Source organism: Cydia strobilella, chromosome 3, assembly GCF_947568885.1.
Source record: "Cydia strobilella chromosome 3, ilCydStro3.1, whole genome shotgun sequence".
Taxonomy (NCBI): Eukaryota; Metazoa; Arthropoda; class Insecta; order Lepidoptera; family Tortricidae; genus Cydia; species Cydia strobilella.
In genome coordinates, this window is record NC_086043.1 from 2,434,033 (window position 1) to 2,452,517 (window position 18,485).

Below are 18,485 nucleotides of genomic sequence, written 5' to 3' on the forward strand. Positions count from 1 at the left end.
CTTCTTTACCTTAGCGTCCCCGTCTTATCCGCATCTCCCCTACGGTTTGCATTTCACCTAACTACCATAAATAATAACATTCATCAATATTATATTTATAGTATGAATGTATCTATTATACATATTTATAGTGTGTAATGTGTATGTATCTATGTTTGTATTTATGTACCACTCGTATATTAGTTTGCTTTTCTTTTAATTCACTCATGGCTCGCGACCCGCAAAAAGCATTCGTGTCCCTTCATTAAAAAAATATGTCTGTACACCTAAACCTAAGTAAGGTCCCCCCGCAATTCAAGCCCGTCCCTAAGGACAATCCTAGATCAGCAAACTGGTACCTAACTATGTATTCTTCTATTAAAACTATTCTCTATCAACGTATTAAAACTGCGCTAAGATAACGCTTCCATTACTAATATATCACTGACCATGTGTATTATCACGTACTGTCACTTACTTTCCTTTATCTGACCGCAAAAAAGAAATAGAAGTTCCAAATGGCACTGGCGCCATATTGTAGTTTCACTTTTTAGTACTTTGTCAAAGTATTTAAATCTTGCGCTTTACCTGTCTGATCTTGTTATTTATTGGGAAGTCGATCACTAAGGCGCTCATCACATTGGCCTTATTCAGCCACGGCCAGTACGGCCAGTGTCAAGACCCGAAAAAATTACAAAATCGATTAGACCGGGTATCGAACTATCGGACCTCGTTGCAGCTGTGTTACCGTAGTCACAATATTTCTCCATGCTCAGACATTTTAAGGTAAAAGGAAGAGGTGGGAGAAATAAAACAATAATCAGTCTTACACTACATATACTATACTTAAATAACAATTTAGCGGCGTGGCGGCGAATATTTTCCAAGATCAAGACCTGTTGTCCAGTTAATTCAACTCCAATCTTGTGCAATAACTTAATTTTAAAGCAGAAATTAACAAATAGGCCTTAAATTAGGTATTGTTATATTCTTATGTAAGTACCTAAGCTAAATATTCTACTGTTTGACATCATAAAGGTGTGTCCAGATTAAGCTAATGCGACGCAAGAGCGTACGCATATTTTAATGTAGATTGCGCGCCTTAGCCTTGCCTGATTTGCGTTAATCATGCGCGCCATCTGAAGCAAAGATGCGGCGCATACACTAAATCTAGGCGCACCTTATCACTAACCCTGCTTGTTTGTCACCTCTGTTTCTAAAAATAAAATTGAGGGTGTTAACTATTTATTGGAAAACTTCAAAGAGCCGGACATTACTGGACAACAGTTCTAGACATAGATTTGAGATCACTGTGGCTGCTGCGGCGGGGCGAGACGAGCGGCGAGGGTTAAAATATCGCGTTTCTCCTTCGGGAAGCGTAGTTCGCGAGCGGCGAGCCTTGCGGAGCGGAGTTCGCGCTCAGCTCGCGTGAGCTCCGCGCGAATAACCCCACCGGCGCCCGCTTCGCGCTCTCGCGCGGCCCATTCGCGCGCCATTTGCTCGCGCATCGCGTCATCAAGAGCTCGCGCGGAGTAGTGAGCCACCACCTAGGAAAAATAATCAATTTAGAGACGCGACGTACTGATCAACGTCACTCAGCAGAGGACTTTGAAAGTTTCCAATAACATTTATTTTACCAAACAGCTAAGAGAGCCAACAACACCTGGAAGTGCTGGAACTGCTTACCTCCTGGCGTGAGCACTGGCGCTCCCGCATGGCACGCAATGAGCCGTTCCAGTGGAGCAGCTGGAACACGGTCATCAGCTCCTGGAACTCCAGCATTGTGCGCCCTTTGTTCGCTTCCAACATGAACCTGCAACACATCCTCAGTTACACAACGAGAAAACCATGACCTTAACTATGTCTTGGACTCGAGGCATCAAGGCTAGAATTTTAGTTAAAACAGTCACAACATTTAAACAATTTTTAAACCATCAAAAATACGCTTCACTTATATATATATACAATACATATACGATGATAAAAAGTAACCGACTCCGGCTGAAAAGCCGGACGCAATTATAATGAGATTTACGAATGTATTTAGAGCGGCAAGTTCATCGCGTTGGTCTGATAAGATGATGGCGGTGATGTGATGTGAAATGCGCCTAATTTTCTACTGGAGCTCACCTGAAGGCAGCAATGCCAGCACTCGGGTCCTGATGGGCGGCAGCATCTCCCGCGAAGCTGGCTCGAGCCTCAGCCACTGCCTTTTCAATAAAATGCTCCGAAATACGGCGCGACTCGTGCTCGTTGAACACGCTGTTCATGAGCGCGATTTTAGCCGCGCTGCGTCTCGCTTCGGCCTTCGTCGGGCAATTCTGGAAGGAAAGTAGTTTTTAGAATACTGAGAAAATAAAACATGAAAATTTAACGCCTTTTCTTCAGCTTTGTAGCTTACATTTCAGTCATACGAAGTTGTGGACATCTATCTTAAGAGTCTTAGTGCTACGAGATTTACACACATACGATGGCGACGAGTGCGCGTAATTCAATAGGTATTCGTGCTACAAACAACACCTGCTACGCAGCTGGGAGCTACCGAAACAAGCGCCCCCCGGAAACGTCACAGCAAACATACGGCGATTGGCCGGCCGGCACGGACTCGTAGACCCGACGCTGTGCTACAAACTACACCTGCAAGCTACAAGTGCTACGCACCTGGAAGCTACCGAATCAAGCGCCCCCAGCAGCGTCACGTAGCATTCATACGGCGGCTGGGCGGCAGGCACGGGTTCGCACTATCGCGCCGCTTTCACCTGCCAGAACTACAGTGCTACGAACTGCAGACACAGAATCGTAGACCCTACGAGGGCTACAAACTACACCTGCTACGCACCTGGAAGCTACCGAAGCAAGCGCCCCCAGGCAGCGTCACATAGCACACATACGGCGGGTGGGCGGCAGGCACGGACTCATAGATCACGAGCGCGCCCGCGCTGCCCCCTCGCGCCGCCTTCACCTGCCAGAACTCCTGCAGAGCCTCCACCACGTTCACGGTTGACAGCACGCCGTCAGCTACAACAGAAAAAGATACTTGAGTATATTTTATGATTACTTATGGATTAAAGTTGATTTCTACGCAAACGGGTAAAAGCTGTTAAAAAGTCCAGAGCATTTCTGGCTGTGAATTATTAACGGCGTTTAGAATTTCTGACAGTTTTGCCGGTTTAAAAATATACGCGTTGATATCCTAAATATTGGCCGTTATTTTTAAATATCGTGCTACTTTCATAGGGAATATCGAACGTAAATGGTAAACACGAATCAAATTACACAGTTACAATTTTTATTAAAATCTCCAAATTAATATTTAAATAAGAACAAGATCAACGAGACTTTAATATTAAAACTACTAAAAACAAAAGTTTCAGTTTCTAACATTATTCATTAACAAACGTTATAAATCAAACCAATTCATTTCAATTAACGAACCAAAATCAGTTCACCAATTTGTTACAAAAGTATACATTGTGAGAGGCAGGAAAGCCCCGGATTTGCATCTGCTACCGGGATAACCGGGATTATGGGATGCAATCCCGGAGTCCGGGCAAACATCCATTATAACTCGAACAGTGTTACTCGTACAGTCAGTGGAAGTATCTAATCGGGCGAGGTGTTCAAAATTATTTACACATTCTATAAGTAGTTGCAAAATTTCCAAGGCTTCCAAATGTCTCTTAAGAGTTCTTCTTAAAATTCAGGCAAATCAAAAAAAACTATAATCTTAGTAATAAAATTGTGTACAGTAAGCACGAAATTTAATGGATCAGACTAAGAGTCAAAAGTATCATTATCTCATGGAATAAAGAAAGAGCGCGCCGCGCCCTATATTATCTAATAGCTTAACAAAAAGATATAGGTCACTGTAGGTATGTAAAACAATAAAGGGGCCCACTGACTATCAGTCCGCCGGACGATATCGGCCTGTCAGTTAGAACAAAAATTTAACAGTTCCGAACAACTGACAGGCTCATATCGTCCGGCGGACTGATAGTCAGTGGGCCCCTTAAGACTGTGATAATTTAAGATTTAAGGGGCCCACTGACTATCAATACGCCGGACGATATCGGCCTGTCAGTTAGAACAAAAATTGGACAGTTCCGAACAACTGACAGGCCGATATCGTCCGGCGGACCGATAGTCAGTGGGCCCCTTTAGAACGCGAACAGAAGAGATAATATCTAAATGGAAAATTATTCCAGCATAGCAGATGTTTTGGGGCATTGTTTTATCATCTACTATTCATGCTGACTTTACCTACACTTTTTGGACATCTCCCCACTTAGCTACTTATGCCTGACTGTACGAACTTGGCTACTTATGTAGATGCTAAGTTTAGCAACTTTTAAAAACACTTAGCACCCAAATTTGCTACCTAGTCTACAACCGTTATTTCGTTAGGATCGCAAAGCTATCCTTCCCTCTTAATCCTCGTAGTTTATCAACCTAACTCATTCTGAGACCCACATTTTCATCAAATGTGTTTATAATCTGTTTACTTAGGTAAATTGCTCTTTAAGTTCGACACCTATTTATGATTGTTAAGACCGTTTAACTTTAAACATCCATACTAATATTATAAATGCGAAAGTCTGTCTGTCTGTCTGTCTGTGTGTTCCCTCTTCACGCTTAAACCGCTGAATCGATTTAGATGAAATTTGGCATAGAGATAGGTTGAGTCCCTGAGAAGGACATAGGATAGTTTTTATCCCGAAAATCATCCCTTAAGAAAGTAAAAAGCGGGGTAGAATTGAGATAATTAATGAAGTGCCTGCTAATTTGTGTGCATAATATGCTCAAATTGAATTTGCTATGAGAATTTTTCCAGGCGCTATACTTACTTTAGCTGCTGTTACTAAGTCCACGCAGACGAAGTCGCGGGCAAAAGCTAGTAATTTACTAAAACTGTTACTTTTACATACATTATTAAATTTCACGTTAAGGGGAAAGATCAATCGACATTAGCACTAAATTTAATAGCAAATTAATTGAATGGCAAATTAATTTACCTATTTTACGGCTCGCGGGCTTGGCGTTTACGTTCATTACTAGAGATAGATAATGACTAGCTAGCCTAAAGGGGCACACTGACTATCAGTCCGCCGGACGATATCGGCCTGGCAGTTAGAACAAAATTTTGACAGTTCCAAACAACTGACAGGCCGATATCGTCCGAAGTATCCACGCAAATATGCTTTTGTCATGTATCTAACAGCACGTCTAGGTTTAGGATAAATATATATTATACCTACGGCAAATTGTGGAAGTAATTTAGTTTAGTTATTTAGAAACAATAAGTACAATTTACTGAAATTAATAATTGAAGGAAAAATTGAAGGGAAGCGTGGTAGCGGTAAAAGGCGCACATCATGGACTGGAAATATAAGAGACTGGTTAAAAGTGAAGAGCATAGATAGACTAATTCGCATGACTGAACATAGAGAGACATATAGACATATGGTCGCCGACCTCCTGGACGGAGATGGTACGTAAAGAAGAAGAAGAATTTAGTTGCAATAATTCGTTTGGACGGTTTCCCAAAATCACCCCAAAATACCTACTCGTATTAAGCCTGTAACATTTTCCTACATTATATTCGGTTAAGTTAAATTTTGTAAACTTAGAATAATAGTCACTTTAGTTGAAATAATGTAGTTTGTGTTTAGGCGGCTAATCCTTAAAGTTTTTATGATAATGATTAAGTTTCAACTATGATTAAAATAAACTTGTATTATACACTTATCCACTTCTATTAATAGGTAGTTAGAAACGTGTCTCCCGCGATACTGCACAATTCTAAGAGAGAGCCGTTTTACCACGAGAAAGCTAACGATAACGGTGACTGTGAGAAAAGTGATCAGTCTATAGAAATCTTGGGAACCGATGGGTAATAGGTTAGGTCAACGTTTAAGACTTTCCAAGAAGTCATAAAAATGTTTTATGATAGTGATTAAAGGATGACTCCCGTTAGACCGGGCCGTGTCCGGGACGGAGCTTCCGGCGCTTCGTTTTCTATGGAAAGCATCACGTGATCACCTGTCATGTCATAGAAAAGTAAGCGCCGGACGCTCCGGTCCGGACACGGCCCGGTCTAACGTGACCGTAACGTGACGTGACGGTGTAACGTGACGTGTAACGTGAGTCATCCTTTATTAGATGGAGATCAGTCAAGTCATACAGTAAGCATACAGTAAGGTAAACATTAAGTGCAAAACACATTAATACCTAATATTTGACATTTGTCAGGTTTATCGAGAAATGAGTAATGACGTTTTATATATGACATGTTGTTGTCGTCAATAGAACTTGCAAATAATGTCAACAAATCATTTTACCTTCATTACTTCGTAATCTCGCTCTTTAAAAGGACAACCATGATCTTATCAACAGTCTATATACTTAAATATTTTATTTATATACATTTTTAATTGAACTAAATTTATATTAATATTTCAGGGAAAATAATCTTCGTAAAAATGTTAGGTTATGTGTCAAACGCTAACAAAATCTGTAATTTTTTTACATTATTTGCAAGTTCTATTGACTACGACTTTTTAATGGGATAGTGACTTGCACCCGGACGTCCACGAATGTATAACATTACTTAGATATTGTTCCAATAGATAAGTATTTTACTGACAAAGTTCCAATGGTAAGTAGGTATTACACTGATAAAAATTGTTTTACATATCATTATTTCCATCAGTTAAATTACGCGACGGAGTTATAACATAAGTAAACATACAATTCATTGTCTTCAACTTCATTAGAAGTTCTACTTCACCAAATGGTGCTTTCTGAAATATATTCGTTTAAAATTCTGCCTGATAATAAAGTCAATACGGCCAAATTCGTCTACGGCAAATTCCATGCGGCGCTTGTAGAATAAGAACACGATTGTTAACTTCATCGACAAAGCAGCGATTGCTTTTAGTTTCAGCCGTCAAAAGCAGATGGGCTCTATTTCCTATTCCTACGGTTGAAAGGAAAAAACAAAAATAATCTCGTGTCCGGAATTTCTTTTAGACGGATGCGGCCGCATTGACTTTATTCTTTCTCCAGGTTGCCAATTATGGGACCAACTGTGACAGCAGTCTCCGTGAAATCGTGAATTAATACAATAAAATAAAAAAACCGGCCAAGTGCGAGTCGGGCTCGCGCACGAAGGGTTACGTACCGTTACGCAAAAAAACCGCAAAAAAATCACGTGTGTTGTATGGGAGCCCCACTTAAATATTTATTTTATTCTGTTATTAGTATTTGTTGTTATAGCGGCAAGAGAAATACATCATCTGTAAACATTTCAACTGTCTAGCTATCACGGTTCGTGAGATATAGCCTGGTGACAGACGGACAGACAGACAGCGGAGTCTTAGTAATAGGGTCCCGTTTTTACCCTTTGGGTACGGAACCCTAACAAAGGTCCTGACAAATTGAGAACCTTCTCCTTTTTGTCGTCGGCTAAAAAGCAATCGACAAAGTAGCACGCGCTATCAACTTTTGGACATAAATCGCATATTTCGACGTAACATTTACAAAATGTTCAGCCTTTTGGATACAACGTATCGCTAGTACAGTCACCATCAGATATATCGGAGCGGCCGAGGTGTTCACAATATCTGAACACGCACTCTAACGCCTTGACAATAGAGGCGTGTTCAGATATTTGTGAGAGCCTTGACCGCTCAGATATATCTGATGGCGACTGTACCTATAGAACTCCACACATGGTTAATTAGAAAATAAGTACATTCTAGCAACAAGGCAAATAAGGACATGGAATGTAATTACTATTTAACAAACGTATTGGCTCACTCGCTAACAGGCATTTTATTACTTAGTTTTATAGTAAAGTAGCATTTAATCCGATCATAATAAGGTGGATTATGTCTGTGCCAATGTGGACAACATCGTTAGGTTTTCGCTTTTAGACAAATAATTAACGGTAGCCACCTACGGGCGACCTACGCATGTTTTAAGATTGTATTTCAATCAATCAATCTTTAGGTAGTATGGCTACATCGATACTGTCGATGATTTCGCCAACGTCAAAGTGGGATCCACGTGGGATCGAATTAATATTTCAGCCAGTGTACGGTAAATAATAAAATAATGGGCCTCTAGGGCTCTAGCCAGACACGGTTAGAGGTAGAAATACCAAATGCTCTTAGAGCACGACGTTGTTCGGTAGTTATTATTTGTAGTTGACTCGTAAAACCGATAGCTGGATTTTACGAGAAGCACGTGGACTACCGGCCGTTGACTCCAAAATGGTGGTTAAACACGCTTTGAGATTAATTCTCCATTCACTGCACACTACTACATTAGATTACTGTATAATAAAGCTATCGATATTACACTTTAAACAATATTAATGAGCAAAAAACAAAGTAATTAATCACGAGGCTACTATCAAGATGGCGTTCGAACCGGAAGTCCAGATTGTATTTTATTGATAGAATATTGAACATCGTGTCATCCAACTCATCGATAAAAGACAACTCTCACCGATAAGAATAACGTTTTGGAAAAATGTTTTCTCCATAGTTAAACATTTTCTTTTTCAAGTTAAGCATTCTTCGAATGAATAAAATTGTAAGGTAAATGTGCTCGACATGCTAATGCCCAATTGATGACACCCTGCTGCAACCCCCTATTGACAGTGACTTAAGGGTCCCCGGCAAGCTCGGTTCTCCATACAAACGTAGTTACGCTCTCGTTTTAGAACGAGTAGCTAGTTTGCTCTGAAACTTTGTACTTACAATGGGATAAGGTATATCTATGTCTATAATTAGTTTACAGTACATATGGTGCTACTTTCTCGCCCTAGTGCGTCAAATAGCACTTTTCGTGCATATGTCGTAAGTTTAAAGGGCCATATGTACTGTAAAACGTTGTACGATACACGTGCGAATAGGTAATTCGCAACTCGTGTCGATTTAAAACACTCCCTGCAGTCGTGTTTTAATTTATCGCCACTCGTTTCGAATTTCCTCTTTTCCGCACTTGTATCGTAAATAACTATATGTAGTTTCAGATACCATAGTTAAAAAAATACATTAAATTTAAGTTTTTCATACAAAACTTGTTTTAATTCTATTTCGTTTAATATTGTCTTCGGTTACCGCGATAGTTACTCATGAAATAAAACTATGAAAACGGATTATATCGCGTATATTGAATTTATAATACATCCCGACGTTTCGAACTCTTTACAGCGTTCGTGGTCAACGGGTGACTGAGGAAAAATTACAAAATGCAAAAATACCCACATACTAAAATAATGAACAATCATAGACTACAAATAAATATGTATTATAAATTCAATATACGCGATATAATCCGTTTTCATAGTTTTATTTCTATTTCGTTTGTTTTAAAAACTAATTACAGACCTAGATATACCTCATGTCATGGTATGTGCAAAGTTTCATTACAATCGAACACGTAGTTAATGAGAACGAAACTCCGTTTGTATGGGAAGGTTGATTTCGGCCCTTCCCAATGGTAATCATCATATTCGCAAATTTTTGTTAAAATATTTTTTTCTGTTTTAATAAAGTAACTCGTTCGCTAACGGCACTTAAACATCATCATCTTCCCAAAATGCCAACGTGCAACTAAATTAATTTATGATATACTAGTGACCCGCCCCGGCTTCGCACGGGTTCGGGTTGCACAAAACCTTTCCAAATTATACACTAAAACCTTCCTCAAAGATTACTTTATTGATAGGTAAAACCCATATACATATAGGGACAGACAGACAGCGGAAAGCGACTTTGTTTAATACTATGTATGTTAGGGACAGACAGACAGCGGAAAGCGACTTTGTTTAATACTATGTAAGTTAGGGACAAACAGACAGCGGAAAGCGACTTTGTTTAATACTATGTAAGTTAGGGACAGACAGACAGCGGAAAGCGACTTTGTTTAATACTATGTAAGTTAGGGACAGACAGACAGCGGAAAGCGACTTTGTTTAATACTATGTAAGTTAGGGACAAACAGACAGCGGAAAGCAACTTTGTTTAATACTATGTAAGTTAGGGACAGACAGACAGCGGAAAGCGACTTTGTTTAATACTATGTAAGTTAGGGACAGACAGACAGCGGAAAGCGACTTTGTTTAATACTATGTAAGTGAAGACTGTAGCCTAATTTCATCTCATCAGTGTTAGCCCGACGTAGGTACATAGTTTTGCTCAAACAGCCTGTGTCAACCAGCTGATTGGATAGGTTATGTTGAAACCAGAGCCAGAGTAGTTTGATTCTAAGTAGTCCACCTAAAAAAAACATCGATGTTAGCCCGGAGTATCTACACAGCTTGGGTCAAACAGCCTGTGTCCACCAGCTAATTGGATTAGTTATGTTGAAACCAGTATTGAGTACTTCAATCCTTTTTTATAAAATATATACGTGCAGGCTGCGTGATAAACAATAACATGAATAATAATTTGTAATCATAGAAAGCTCAATAAGGCTTGTATTTTGGGGCATGTGTTGTGGAAAATAAACGATGATATAAATAATAGCTAAATATAAACTAAATATAATAGCTATATATGATTTAATATTAGTATGTCTCACAACAGTTTAAATTCGATTAAATATAAACAATTAAATGTAAGACTTCCATAACCGGAAAATAATATCCGTGGTCATCAACTCATGATGAAAATAGATCTTACGTGATTTGAACCGCCAGCGTTGAAGGGTCCCTAACAACTAGACTAAAGTTGCCGTTATGTTCAAATGCTAGCCTTCCATTCCTGAACAGCTTTTGTATGAATTACTCTGGGGAGATTTGATTGTCAAAATTGTGTTCCTAAATATTTGGAGATAACTTACTGTCACATACCTATAACTTTGGTAATTGTTTGCTAGCTACAAAATTAGGTAATAATTACTTACTAAATTAATAACATGCACTAAGTTGAATTCGTGCAGACTGACTGCAATTTATAATGTATTATGTATAAATAAATTAATCTAAATCAGTTATAACCGACTTTCATGAGCGACATGCTACTCGGGGCTTTAAGCTTTCAAATAATTAAAAAAACATTTTGTATTTAGTTATTAATGCGGTAAGTAAAAAAACATCTAATATTATTGTAACCAAACATACAATATTACAAAGAAAATTGTTAAAATTGTTTTCTTAATATGCGTTGCTGTATACATATTATGTAGGCACTAGGCAGATATTTTAATTATCTTTAATTAGCACATTTTTAATAGAAATCAATCGTAACAAGCACTTTCACGTATCAATTTAAGTAACAGTCAAACACTTATGACACAAATACTCTACTAATACTCCAATTAACAAGGCATTTACAAACTTATAAGTTACCTCCCATCCATTTATATATAAAAAAGTATACCATATACAACAGTGGTCCCACGAAAATTAATTAGGTAGGTACATATATGTATAGTAATAGAATTATAATTGAGTAAGGTAAAGTAATGTAAATTTATGTATCAATCAAACTACTGTCATTTTACTATTTATTTACTGTAAATAATTACTCCATAACTGTACGGCCCTCACATTCATCACCATCATAATCCATCATAATACAACATCATTCATTCATAATAAAACATCATCCTAGTGTCACATAATATATGAGAGCTATAAAAAATCCCACAGACCTTACGGATACCTGTAAACCAATGCAAGGGGAAAAAATTTAATGCGAGAAAAAAATTACGGCCCAAAAGTACTCGTTGATTGGACTAGTGCGAAGTTCAAGAGGCTTGATCTAAAGTGTCCAAACCGCGTATTAAGTACCTGACCTCGTTCCAAGGTAAACAGATTACGGTGTGCCTAATATAACTTTAATGGAGCCATTATATTATATGTGATTGATTTAATCATAATAGTGTAAGTCATAATGAGAAAAATATTAAACTATAACCCAATTACGTTTTGGGTACCCAACAAATACTAAAAAGTACGGGCGCGGCGCGCGAGTCCGACTCGCACTTGGCCGGTTTTTTTTTGCGTAATGGTACGGAACCCTTCGTGCACGAGTCCGACTCGCACTTGGCCGGTTTTAATTGTTGTTTTTACTATGATATCTGAAGCTACATAATCTAATTACAGACATACCTACCTTATACTAATGTAAGTACAAAGTTTCAGAGCAATCTAGCTAGTCGTTTAAAATGAGAGCGGAACTACGTTTGTATTAAGAACCGAGCTTGCCGGGGACCCTTAAATCTTGTCATTTGAAATACAATCGTCATTTACCTTTCATAGAATCAAATCATTATTATCTCATTTACGACCAAGATTAAATTTAATATAAACAAGCGAATGCGGTCGCGCGACAAAAAAAAATGTCTAAAGGACTATAAATTTATTCCATAAAACGGGTTTCACAGTTATTCTTACTTTATTCATTGATTGCCTATAGGCTGAGCTGGTCTTGAGATCATTAGGCTTTGGCTAGGCATCTAGAAATGTTTTAAACCTAGGTTTGATTGAATGTAGTCTGCGGGTTGCGGGACTTGCGGGCAAATTTTGTACAGGAGGGGAGGTCTAAAAGTTTGCGGAATGGAGAGGATAGGGGTGGGGGTGAGCATAACTTCTAGTACAGTACTATTTGGGAACTCAAGAATATATAACTATACCAATTATTAGCCTAATGTGATTGAACTTTGTAAGCATGGAGTAAATCGTCAAAAATATTTTTTTCTAGTACAATTTTGCAAGATTTCACGTTATAAATTGTATGGAAAATTGGAAATGACCCAAGGTATGTATTTGTTTAAGTATTACAGAATCGCCAATATTTTTTTAACCGCCTGAGAAAAGTGATACTTAAGGTTTTTTTTTTTTTTTATTCATTACATTTCACACACACACACACACACATTACAGGTATATAAAAATACATAAAGTAAGATTTTTCCTCACTACGTTATTAAGAAAAACTCCGTCGACACAAGCTTGTGAGCTAATTCATCTCTCTGTCAAATTACCCTCTTCTGAGATTGATTATTTGATAATTGAGTCAAATAAAAATTTCCGATGTTTTCACTTAAGAGCGTATTTTTAGAAACTAGGCGCAGGCCTCCTTCACTCGCTCAAGGCCACGCGCTATATGCCTACCGCTCGGCGTATCGTCGACGATTCAATCGACAGAGGGCCGCCGAACGCCCGCCTGAGCGCTCGCACCGCGCGTTTCCCGCGCCTACGCTTCGAAATGCCGAAACCACGAAATTATTGTGCAGTAGATGGGTGTAAAAGTCAAAAAACAAAGGAAAATTTGTCGTATTTACCGAGTAGTATTTTAAATCTATCTTTATGAATTTTGTCACCATTTATTTCTTTGAACATAAGTAGGTAAATCGTAAATGAAGGAGTTTTTTGAGTCAGGTAATATAATTGTTGTTTTTAAATATTTGATTGACTAATAAAAAATATGGTTGATTCGCAACATTTGTTTTATTACAATAATAACATAAGTAACAGTACAACCCTAGCGCATTCTTACGATGACGCGTTGGCACGTGACTCGCACGGCGAGCAAGGCAGTCTCGACTCTTTGTTCGCGTACTTATGGTACATTTCTTCTCGTCCTGAGCAGCAGGTATTATTATTAAGATTTTGTAGGCTATTATAGCGTAGGTATTTTCGCTTTTGTATGGGAATGATGTATCTGTTACGTAGTAACTATTTATTAATCTGTGCTAGGCGGCACTTGCACCATTCACTAATCCGGGGTTAACTGGTTAAACCTGGAGTTGCCATGGTTATCAGTACAATTTGACATTGGGTTAACGGTTAACCGGTTAAACCCGGGTTAGTGGGATGGTGCAACTGGCGCTTATTAAAGTTCTTAAAGTAATATTTTACGTCCAATTACGGAATCCTAAAAATAAGTACATAAATCTGAAGCTGCGTCGCAAAGCTAATTCGTCCATAATTGAGCATGAGAGCACATTTGAGCTTCGGCTTAATAGCTTTGCAAATTGAACGTCTCTAGGAAGCAGAGCTTTGTGGAACTTTTACGAGTCTATAAACTGGTCTGGTCGAGTGGATATGACGTCCGACTTTCAACCCGGACTATACGGAGGTCTCGGCTTCAAATCCTGGCTCGTACCAAGGATTTTTTCGGAACTTATGTACGGCATATCATTTTATATTTACCACCAGCTTTTCGGTGAAGGAAAACATCGTGAGGTAATCCGCATACATCTGCGAAGAAAGGTGTATGTGAAGTCCTTAATCCGCATTGGGCTAGCGTGGGGACTATACCCACATACCTATATAGACCCACAAGCGTTGCCGGCCTTTTAGATGGGAGTACGCTCTTTTCTTGAAGGTTTTAAGGTTCGTATCGGTCCGGAAATACCGCGGGCGACAGTTTATATCTCGGCCACATACTCGACGAGTGGCATGGAAAATAGCGAGGGAAATAGGTAGAGACGTAGTGTGTCCGCGCTACTCGTCATCGGCCGCCATTGCCCTGCATACTTAACTGTGTGGTCGGGGTATTAGCTGTGCGAGGCAGGAAGTTTCTGGGGAAACGCACAGTTGAGGACTGCCAGCCATTGACATTTCGTTATCTGCCTCATCACCACTCCCCACCACCACTTACTCTTGTATATTCAGATAACAAAATTCAGATTTTTGCATACCGACTAGTAATACCTTCTGAATTAGCATGATCCTAGCTTACAGAAACAGGACTGACATATGTGGTAGAATGAGACGGTTGTATGTATCTGCCTGACCACCTATATCACCTACTCGAAAAAAGGCTTTTTCTTCCCTGCTAAGAGGGATCAGAGTGCCACTTTTCTGTTCTACACTATAAATTAGTTTTTTTTGCTTAATGAAAATGAAAACATAAATTAAATATCCTCATAGGTGATGTGAAAAGCAGTATGTGTCACATGGTAGGAAAATTATTTCCACCTTGGGCGTTAACACTTGAATCCCTCACTACGCTCTGGATTCTATTTTAGAATCCTTCGTTTCGTTCAGGGTGCGATGTACGCCTTCGACGTAAATATGTAATTTTGCTCCCTTGTGACACAATCTACTATTGTCAACATATAGTTTAACTTACGAATTTAGGTTTTAGAAATTTCTTTTTAGTTACCTACGAATTTTTTAACGGATCCATACATCTCAGATGCGGTACTTTGGCCTTTAAACAGAGGTTAATTTACCTCTGTTATTCCGGTATTGTTTGCCTTTACGGCACTCTACCAATTACCATATTTTGGGATTCTAAGTAGCGGCGAGTTTAAAGCACCCATAAGCACAACATGGCAAACAGAAGCGGGTGACATGGCACTTTCGAGAATTTAATAGTTAGTGCATGTTTACAAATTTAAGTGTAATAGTGTAAATTATTGTTTTAATACATGTATTATTAAGCTATAATCGATACGGTAGGATAGTTTAAATTCAAATCTACTATGTCTAATCATTAATCGTGTTTAAAAAAATAAAAACCAAAGCCGTTTTGTCGCCTAAATAGTGTATGCTTTTAAGTTTATAAAATATGTAGACTATAAGGTATCAGTAATATGGGACTTGTTCTTGGTAAGGGCGTTAAAAAAATAAGGTGCTTTGGGGTAACTCCAAACAGAATAATATAGAAATATTTAAACTATAGATAGTCCTCTAATAAGGCATGAAGTGTTTCTAATCTATTAGATTAATTAGATAATAAACTTTTTTAGTATATAAATACTTATAATCAAACTAAACTTGGGTCGACAGGATAAATACCTAGCATAAAATGTGCCAATCAAGTTTACATTGTACTTACCAAAAAAATACCGATTAATTTTCCTTCCCAAACTTCAAATGTTTTAATTCTTCTAAACTCTACAAGTTGAATGAAATGTTGCAAAAATGGGCAAGAACTAAACTGGTAGGTATCAAAGCTTTTGAAGCTTTCTACATAAAGCTTTATCTACAAACTGAAATAAAAAGCTTGGAGCTCGCCTATAATGATTATATTTTTTACAATTAAAATACATAGGTACGTACAAATAATGCTTTCTAATTTAATGTTGAATTTATAGGTCTACCTTTATTTATAAAAGCTTTTTGAGGGAGAACACATGTCACTTAAAGCATAGAGTAACTTATACTAGAGCGGTACTGTCATAGTAAATTTTGTAACCCCAGTAAATTCACTGCCATCTGTCGACACACTTTAAAACTAAAAATGAAGATTTATAAAAATACGATAAAATGTATTTAAATATGGATAAATGATTTTTTTATTTGCATTAATTATTTTTATGATTTTGACCCATGTTCTTTCACAGATATGCGTTAAAATTGTTAAATAACAAACGAAACCGTCAACGCCATCTATACGACAGTAGGCCAAAGCTAGTAGCGCCCTCTGAACGAGAATCAAGTTTTCTTGATTTTCGAGGCACGTTTTTTCCTTAGACTGTATCCATCTATTACGGAGTTATATCTATCTTTGCTTAAAGTGACTAATATAGGCATAAAACTTGCATTAAACTCTGTTCATAAACTAATATTAAATTTTCATTTCATACAAATAAAATACCAAATGGTATTTAAATTACACTTATCACTTTGAAAAACTTGACTCTACGTAATTGACATAACATTGCTTTTAAAAATATGAATACACTACAATAGCAAATTAAACACCTCAAATAGAAACTTGACTTACAACTAACGAGCTTTTTACAAAGCTTTTTAACTACCAGCTGATACGAAAGCTCCTAATACGTAAAAAATCTTTACCACAATAACAAAGCACCTTGATATAAAAACTGTTGAGCTTTTTTGCAAAGCTAACATCAGCTGATACAAAAGCTCAACCTACCTATAGCGCTATAAAGTTAGCAAAACAAACCTAATAAGAACAAACCTAACCTAAACCAGTTGGGCTTTAAGCCAGTGACTCAGCCCGTGCGTTTGCGAATATGTAACTGAATCATGACTTTACCTTTATACAGAGCTTTTTATTATTTACAACGACAAGACTTAATCGCGTAAAATGGTTTTAATTTTACGCGATTAAGTCCCGTCGTTGTAAATAATAATGAGTAAAAATCGTGAAAGTTTAAATCAGTATACAGAGCTTTTGTTTAAATGCACTTTCAAATAGTCATTTTAACCTATGAAATATATTCTAATCCATTGGAATTAAAGGTTTTTTTATTGAAATATGTTTTTTTATACAAAGCATATTTTCAAAACCAAAACATTATTTTTGTTTTCATACGAATTTTAGTTGTAAGCTGAAAGTTCCTTTTAAGAAAGTGCGATGTTAAGTTTCTCTCAGTATAAACGAAGACATATGTAACTAAAGTCTAAGGAAAAAACCTTTGGCCTATAGGTACTCGGCTAGATGGCGTTGACACCGTTTGATATTTAACAATTTGAACACATATCAGTGAAAGACCATGGGTCAAAGTCATATGGCATTCTAAAAAAAAAAGCCTAGCCGTAAGCGATATCTAATACATTGTTTAAATTTGATTTGTTTTAGATTTGTTTGGATTACATAAGTAAGTCAATTTGAAATGGTTGCAGTGTTACAGTGGCTTAGGTTTATATACAACTAACCGGAACGTATTTTTGGTAAGGAGTGTAGGTGCATAGGATTAACTTCGAAAGCGGAATAATTTTGAAAATCGCTAATATACTAAACCAGGAAGCATTTCATGATTTGGCAACAATTATACTAGGTACTGCAATGCTTACCGAGGCATCTTGCTTACTGTTGCTATAGCAGAAAGTACATCTATTCGCAATTATCAAAATTACCCCACTTTCGAATTTACCCCAATGCACCTTACCAAGCTAAGCCTTTAAATCCACAGGCTCGAAACCAAAGTTTAGCATATACAAATACACATAAGACAGTTACAGATATACAAATCAACCGGTAGGATGTATTTACTGTACCAAGCAAATCTACAGCCTTAAACGCAAGGAGCTCCACAGACTTAAAAGTTTTAGCACATAAATATTTAAAGTTTAATTTAAACTGCGGTTTTAGCACAGACTAAATACACATAAAGACAAAGATTCACCTCGGTAGACGTCATCATAGAGGGGGGCTAACGCGTCCGCTCCCCAGCGCGAGTCGGGGTATACCATGGCGACATGGACGTACGTGCGGCGCCGGCGGCGAGCGCGCGCTGACTGGCTGCGCGGGCGGCGGTGCAGAGGAGAACAGCGGGCGCTGTGCGCTGAAAACGCGGTGATGCAGCGGGTTGATTCGCGAGGATTCGCGCCACACGATGCCGAGGCCACACTAACGGGCAACGCCGTTTTTCATACGGCCACACTGGGATTATCGCGATAATCAACGGCGTTTCCCATCAGAGTGGCCCCGGCAAGATTTTAAGGATCATGGCAGGGACAAACTCTGAACTCGTATCGTATTCAATGCGTTATGATAAGCTCAACCCTGATTTTTTTTTGCTTGGAAACATACTCGTCATGCATTACGTTGCGTATGAGA

At 38.2% G+C, this 18,485-nt stretch overlaps 1 protein-coding gene across 1 annotated transcript; it reads right to left on the reverse strand.

Moving 5' to 3' along the window:
• Positions 1–799: 799 nt before the first annotated feature.
• LOC134755603 (protein limb expression 1 homolog) lies at positions 800–18,193 on the reverse strand. The gene is made up of 5 exons (XM_063692089.1): positions 18,052–18,193; positions 2,819–2,997; positions 2,110–2,300; positions 1,666–1,792; positions 800–1,526 (listed from the first exon to the last, which is right to left on the reverse strand). The coding sequence occupies exons 1-5, from the start codon at positions 18,116–18,118 to the stop codon at positions 1,287–1,289; spliced, it is 804 nt and encodes a 267-aa protein (XP_063548159.1). The 5' UTR covers positions 18,119–18,193; the 3' UTR covers positions 800–1,286.
• Positions 18,194–18,485: the final 292 nt, after the last annotated feature.

Coding starts and splice junctions, on each gene's coding strand:
- LOC134755603 (XM_063692089.1), bottom strand. CDS start 18,118: ATGGTATACCCCGACTCGCGCTGGGGAGCGGACGCGTTAGCCCCCCTC. Junction 2,998..18,051: donor CTATGATGACGTCTACCGAG/GTGAATCTTTGT, acceptor TTTCTGTTGTAG/CTGACGGCGTGCTGTCAACC. Junction 1,793..2,109: donor GCTGGCATTGCTGCCTTCAG/GTGAGCTCCAGT, acceptor GATGTGTTGCAG/GTTCATGTTGGAAGCGAACA.